The sequence below is a fragment of the Nansenia antarctica genome (genome assembly GCF_963989245.1).
Source record: "Nansenia antarctica genome assembly, chromosome: 2".
Classification (NCBI taxonomy): domain Eukaryota; kingdom Metazoa; phylum Chordata; class Actinopteri; order Argentiniformes; family Microstomatidae; genus Nansenia; species Nansenia antarctica.
This window is the reverse complement of record NC_137675.1, coordinates 79,689,505-79,697,499: the sequence shown is the minus strand read 5'-3', so window position 1 is coordinate 79,697,499 and position 7,995 is coordinate 79,689,505. Positions and strand designations below refer to the sequence as shown.

At 43.4% G+C, this 7,995-nt stretch overlaps 1 protein-coding gene across 1 annotated transcript; it reads left to right on the top strand.

Moving 5' to 3' along the window:
• Positions 1–299: 299 nt before the first annotated feature.
• LOC308151107 (homeobox protein Dlx3b-like) lies at positions 300–3,504 on the top strand (the record flags this gene model as incomplete). Its single annotated transcript, XM_080523926.1, has 3 exons — positions 300–648; positions 2,443–2,630; positions 3,160–3,504. 3 exons carry the CDS (start codon positions 300–302, stop codon positions 3,502–3,504), a joined length of 882 nt encoding a protein of 293 aa, XP_080380052.1.
• Positions 3,505–7,995: the final 4,491 nt, after the last annotated feature.

Below are 7,995 nucleotides of genomic sequence, written 5' to 3'. Positions count from 1 at the left end.
TAGGAAGGCAGCATCCGCTCCCTCGCTCTGTAATTTAGAGTTCAACTGGGTTGGTGCCGCCGCAGTGGAGACGAGGGAGTCATACTCTGCGAGGAATCCAACGTTCTGTACGCTTTTAGTTTTTGTCTCTTGAATCTCGAAGGTATAGAAAGGGCTTTAGGCTTATGTTTTTATTTTTATTTTTTATTGTTTCTCAAAGAAACTTGTTGCGTCTCCAAAAACCGTGAAAACCACCATTCTACTTGGGAGTTATTTTGTGAGGGGAGCTATTATACATTCTGTTGGGGGGCACGCACACGATGAATGGAGAGGGTTTTGAGAAGAAGGTATCGAGCTTCTCGTCCGATCTACGCGGTGCTGTGAGCTGTCACCAGGCCGTCAAGGATTCCCCGACGTTACCGGAGTCTTCGTCCACGGACATGAGTCTCTACAGCGGCCAAACGGCGGCGCACAGCCACCACGACTACTACCCCGGCCAGTCCACCTACTCACAACCAATGAACCCGTACGCGTATCACCACCACTACAATCTAAACGGAATGGGGCCATCGGCGGCATACACGGCTAAATCGGAATACCCGTATCCCCAAACATACAGACAGTACGGTCACTATAACCGTGACGCACAGTCACCTCCCCAAGATATCGGTAAGATTTACGCATGCGATGCTTTTTATTTTATTTTTATTTTTAAACAAAAAAAACAGTTGCCATAACATTATATATTAAGATGTTAACCTGGTAAAATAAACTGTTAAAGTGAATACACATAGGCGTAAAGGTGGGGTTTTAATAGCGTTCGTTTAGGCTCCTCTCCAGGAGAGAGGAGAACTGTAGGCTATTACGCAATTTGTTTTCTTTCCTCCTGACTGTGCATAGGCATAGTTCTGGTAATCCAAACCAACTACTTAACAATAGTCCCACACTATGTGGTTTGAAATCAACCCGAAACTTAAATCTATAGGCGCGGCACATAAAAGCAGAGCATATTTTCCCATCATTTTCCCATGCCTTTAAAGATATATTTATCCTAACCAAAAGTTTTGCTCTATTCACACGTAGGCCTTTATTCGTTGATGTTTTCAGTAGGCCAATGTGACGTGTTTATATGCATAAACATCCTAATTGCAATATGAATAACGACAATAACAACCTAATCGAAGCAGGAATATAGTCTACATAAAACCGTCCGATTATTGCTATCCTACAGACAGTCTTCTGCCATGTTTAAAGGTGACATGGGCCTTGGGCATGCATATGGAAGAGTGTATTCTGAGTAGGTGTTGTATAAGTGCTGTTGTGATGATGGTGGTTTGGAGTAAGGGATTCCCAGCATGAAGCAGAGTGTTGCAGAGAAAATGTCTAGGCCTATACGTTTAAATACCACTGTTTAGGCATGCTGAATATGGGCCTACATCTAAAGGTGACCTGTGTGCACACGTTTTGTTTTGATTAAAGACAACTTGCTTTATTGGTCATGCAGGCCTGTAACCATTAGGTTTACAACCGTTTAGACTTCTAAACCAACATAATTCCATTTATTATCACATTACCACGACTTTCAATCATTAGACTAATAGGTCGATATTCATCTTTTAAACATGGACATCATTGACATGATCTAATAGGCTGCCAACGTCAATTGTCCTTTTAAATGTTAACTAAGGCTAAACACTCAGCCCAAATGTAACAGGCTTTTTTTATTCACCAAAAGGCGCTAAACCTAGCCCTTTAAAACGTAATGATAATTAGGAGAGACCTCCCTTTTATTGTGTTATTATCATGTAAATGCTAGATGTTTACAAGCGTAAACAACAAAACCCGTCGAGCTGGTGGCGATGGCATTCCAGAAAGAGTCGTTGTTGTGTTCTGGCCGAGGGCTGAGCCCTGCCCCGGGGGCGCGAGGAGCGGCAGGTGTCACGACATGTCAGTCAGTCTGTCCCTCCCGCCGCTGTCTGACTCACCTAGACGGGCTCGTGCTGCTGCTATCACGCGAGGCTTCCTGGCGCCGGCCTGAGTCTTGGGAGGGAGGATACACCGCGGCTTCATACACGTGAAAACAACCCACCAGAACACGAATAGCCTAAAGGCTACACAAAGAAACCAATAAATCTATCTCACCACTATGGCGTAGACCGAAATTGTATGTTTAGAGGGGCGTTGGAATTTCTTTGACATTTGGAGATATATTTTTGGTGCACCGAACTGGGCATAATTAGGCTAGTCGACTGAGCCTCGGGTGCAAATGTAAGTCGACAAGCATGTTTACTTTCTAGAAAAATAAATAAATAAAATTAGTCAGTGCATTCACCCAGATAATGCACTGTAGTGGCGTATATCTGCCATAAGACTGCGTTCAATCAGGACCCAATATATTCTATTAAATTAGGCTAAATCAACGACGCCCCCGAAGTTATATCCTTTCCTGTCTTTACTTTTCAGTGAAGGAAGAAGAGCCAGAGCCGGAGGTACGGATGGTCAACGGGAAGCCCAAGAAGATCAGGAAACCTCGGACCATCTACTCCAGCTACCAGCTGGCTGCGCTGCAGCGGCGCTTCCAGAAGGCTCAGTACTTGGCGCTTCCGGAACGGGCCGAGCTCGCCGCCCAACTCGGGGTGACTCAAACACAGGTGAGAGAGAGAGATTTCAGGCAACACACACACACACACACACACACACACACACACACACACACACACACACACACACACACACACACACACACGCACGCACACACACACACACACACACACACACACACACACGCACGCACACACACACACACACACACACGCACACACACACACACACGCACGCACGCGCACGCACACACACACACACACGCACACACACACGCACGCGCACGCGCACGCACGCACACACACACACACACACACACACACACACACACACACACACACACACACACACGGTTGTGAATGAACTGTTGGTAAAGTTGTTGTTACCTGTTCATACAATGTTATAGCCTATATATTATAATTGATGACGACTCTAAATACCCCAGTGTAAAATTAGATAACTCAGTTATGAAAAAGAAAAGAAAAAAGAAGCTTTTAAACCGACATTTCTCTAGAAGACATTCCAACCTCGCATTTTCTATGTGTATTGAGCAAAGTTGTTGTTCTTTTTCCTGTGCAGGTCAAAATCTGGTTTCAAAACCGGCGGTCCAAATTCAAGAAGATATACAAGAGCGGCGAAATACCGCTCGACCATAGCCCCAACGCCAGCGACTCCATGGCCTGCAACTCGCCGCCGTCCCCGTCCACCGCGGCCGTCTGGGACAATAACAACAACAACAACAACACACTGCCAGACTCCGCCGCTAGGGGGCAGGCCGCCCAGCCGTCAATGAACTCCTCGCCGTCTTATCTGGAAGACTACAACCAGCATCAGTGGTATCAGCCCCAGCAGAGCTCTCTTCTACCGCACTCTGGGACCGTTCATCATACACCGCCTGCCCAGAATATAGGAGCGGTGTACTGACCCAAACAGAACGCTTATACGAGCTTTGGATCCTAGTACATGGATGGATACTCTACTGGAGGTGAAGCTTATGGTGCTTGTAGGTCTACACATTGAATGGGATTTGTGTGTAGTTATGGTGGACTTAATATGTTCATCGTGGACGTTTAGCCTGATGCTATGGGCTACTTGATGGATCTGACTTAGTTGTTTTTTTTTTGTTTTTTTTTAAAGAGACAATGTAGGCTACAACAAGAATGGATTTAGACCCATGTAAAGACAATCTATGATTCTGGGTTGTGGATATCATCAGTAGCTCATTGTGTGCTTTGTTTGAGAGATTTATATACTTTATATTTGAAATGGTTACAATAGCCTATTTGATGGCACTTTCATTTTTACAGCAGCCTACTGTGTACATCACGAGAAGAACAATAAAGTTTCAGACACTTTGAACCGTGGCTATGCAAATCTACTCTCAGAACGTTCGCCCTCTTACCTGCCTATTACAATATGATCAAACACATATATTGGAGTAACATTATGTTTTCATGTGTGGTACTTCCAGTACGTTTCATGTACAGAGGTATGAGTAATACTTTACTTAGATCACAGTCATAATGATCTATTATGAAGATATTATCAGGCATCACCCATGTCTATAATAAGTTGTAATGCATTATATATGTGTGCCTCATAGAAAGTGCTTCAGAGATATGTTTTACTATTTATCTATGTTTAAATAGATGACATCTACTTCACCCTATTTGACGATGCTTATAAATATCATGAAATAATTTCAAAATGTATTTTCCACTAAGTCGGTGCTGAACGTATGATAAACTCAGGTTGTTATTTATAATTCAACAATTTGCAACAATTTTATGGTCTTCAGAATATATCAATGTAGCCACTTTGGTGCTGGAGACTGTACAGTAGCATTTGGAAGTACAGTATCATATTTGCTATTTGGTGTGAATAATAAAGATGTTTTATTGAATCTGTTTCTATTTTAATGGTCTCTCATTTATTGTGTTCCGTTGATCTTTCCATGTCTTTTAGATTAAATAATTATGAGGATGATTTGGTTGTTTAAAAAGTTTGACCAGTTACTTTGTCTGATGACTTTGGTTAATAAATGACTGAATTAAACGAATGATTAACACACACACACACACACACACACACATGCATGCATGCACGCACAGGCACACACACATGTACAGGCACACACGCACATGTACAGGCACACACACATCACGTGCACACACGCACACAAGCACACACACACAACACACACACACACACACACACACACACACACACACACACACACACACACACATTGAACCTTTGCCAGACATGGAAATGACAACAAAACCATACAGACAACATTCAAATGGTGGTTCCATCGAAACTTAGTTCAAACAAATGATCCCGTGGAACAGTTGTAAGGTCATCTGTGATTCAGCTGGATGGCAGAGCCATGACACACACTGTACCTACTGATAAAACACCCTATATGGCAAAACAGGGCTTGATCTCTATTGAGACGGAATTATTGTACATCCTTGTTGTTTTCCATTTTAAAGGTTGTACTGTATTCTCTCTGTACTGTCACTGTACTCTCCACCGCTGTCTCTTTGTACTTTTTACATATTAATAAAAACATAAAATAAAAATGTATTCTTTTTTTAGGACATTTCTGTTTTTATTTGTATAGAGACAGTAGAGACTGACAGGAAGGAGGATGGGTGAGAGAGAGGAGGGATGACATCGGCAGGATATGGCGGCGACCGGAATCAAACTGGAAACCCTGCAATTACATGGCTGACGCCTAAGTGTGCTACGCCACCAAGCGCCCTGTCTCTTTGCATTTTTACAGATCCACAACTTCAGGGGAGGCTGTTGGAGGTAGAAATCACACACGTGTTTGATACCATTCCTCATTCCATTCCATGCAATACAATGACCTCCACAAGCCTCGCCTGTCCACAGAATACAGAAGTCATAAGCGTAGTGTAGATGTCATATGTTCAGTTATTCTAGTTTGTCTGGTATGTCAGGGGTTAAGTGAGTGAAACTGTCTGAGGGTTTGTCTGTGTTCCTGGTCTAGTCTGAGTCAGGAGGGCCTGCCCTGGTTTGGGGCGTAACGCGTATGTGTGTGTGTATGTGTGTGTTTGTGGTGTGTGTGTGTGTGTGTGTGTGTGTGTGTGTGTGTGAGTGTGTGTGTGTATGTGTGTGTGTGTGTGTGTGTGTGTGTGTGTGTGTGTGTGTGTGCTTGTGGTGTGTGTGTGTGTGTGTGTGTGCTTGTGGTGTGTGTGTGTGTGAGTGTGTGCTTGTGGTGTGTATGTGTGTGTGTGTGTGTGTGTGTGTGTGTGTGAGTGTGTGCTTGTGGTGTGTGTGTGTGTGTGTGTGTGTGTGTGTGTGTGTGTGTGTGTACTTTGCGGTGCGTGTGAAGGGGCTGTGGGAGGTGACAGCCAGGCAGACACACTGGAGTCTCTGAATTTTAATAACACACTGCCGCAAGATAAAAGAGACAGAGAGAGAGAGAGAGAGAGAGAGAGAGAGAGAGAGAGAGAGAGAGAGAGAGAGAGCGGGAGAGAGGGAGGGAGGGAGAGAGAGAGAGGGAGGGAGAGAGTGAGAGAGAGAGAGAGAGAGAGAGAGAGAGAGAGAGAGAGAGAGAGAGAGAGAGAGAGAGAGAGAGAACAGTCAGTGGGAGAGACAGTTGGGAAGGGGAGGGGGCGAAAAAGACGAAATGCACGCTTGCTCCAGGCACTAGCCCTGCATACCGACCTGGAGAAGCGACTGCCTACCTAACGAGACAGGGACAGATGAAAAGAAAGAGAGGACGCAGAAGAGAGAGAGAGAAGACAACTGAGCGTAAAAAAAAAAGAGGAAGATGTTTGATATTATACACAATAGATATTTGCTGCATTTGCTAGATCTTCTCCTGTGTTATGTTAATTACGTAACACTGTAGTATGTGGTTACAGGAGGTTCACGGCTGTAGTTATAACATAGTTATGACACAGTTCTCTTCAGGCTGCAACGTCACTTGTCCCTCTTCATCCCCACTAACCCACTGTACAGTTTATCTACTGTAAATTTAAATAATAATAAAAAAATAAAAAAATAAAAATCTTCTAGCACTGTGATGGCCACAGGCACAGATTTAAAAAAAATAAAAAAATAAAAAAATAACGACTGATGTATAGATGATTCACTAACTTGGACAAATATACTTTTTGTAAGTCACTTTGGATAAAGGCGTCTGCTAAATGCCCCCTAAAATGTACAAAAGGTTGAAGTTAAAGTTATGGAGCTAGCTGTACAGTATTGTATATGAGAGGTGCCTCCAAATATGATGCTGAAATGCAAATATAGTGGTATCTATGAAAGCATGGACAAGAGAATGAATGAATGAATGGATCGTTTAATGACCACACGACCAAGGTCGGTGGAATTTGTGGGGAAGAGGGGGAAAGAGTGTGGAGGACAGAGAGAGAGAGAAAAAGAAAGATAGAAAGAAAGACAGAAAGAAAGAGGGAAAGAAAGAAAGAAAGAAAGAGAGAAGGAAAGATAGTAGTTGAATACACTGCTAATAAAAATGTACACACTACCACTACCAATACAAAATGTACCCACTACCAATACTTACAGTTCTATTTTTTTTACATGTATTTTTTATTTTATCATTTCTGTTTATCATCAACCCAATAAAAGCAAGTCCAAACTCAACGGCTGTTCCCTTCTGTTTTAACTCAGATTTAAAAACGCATACAACGGACACATCCCGTCTTCAACGTTGAGATGGATTCCGAAACGACAGTAAAGACTTTACTTCTGTGACCTGCGTCAAGCAGGATTATAACAGACCGCCATCCGCCTCTCATCTCAGCTCCACAGGCCCTTTGATGTTGCCAGCAGACCACGGGGTCACGTGTCATTGGCTGAGGCCTCCAGACAGTCCCACCAATCACTGTTCACATATTTTTTTCGTTGTTCCTTTTATCATAAAGCAGCTTCGAATGGAGCACATCTGCTTCAGACGTTCCTGTGTCACAGGGAACAGGCTGCAGGACCGACGTTTGGGGTTTTGTTTCGTTATAGGAGCTACGCATGATGTTTTTCACCGTACTGTACAGCATAGGCTATAATGGCTTTGGAAAAATATGTAGGGATTAGGATTGTGTTTAAAAGTAATAGCTTCCCATCAATGTTTCGATTGGTTATGGTTTAAGGCTATAGGCTTCTGCCAGGCCGGTTCGGGCCTCTCTGTTGTCAGATCGTATGAAGATCATGAATCATGAATGTGCTGTTATCTGCAAATGTAAAATGCCTGAGAGACGCTCTCCGACTCAAGTTCATGATCACAAGCACATGGTTGCTGCTGTGTTCTTGGACAAACAACGACAACAAATGGTAAATAACATACTATTGCATCACCCTAGCCCTGTGCCTGCCCAGGCACAGTGTCACACACACACATACACACACACTTTTTCATCT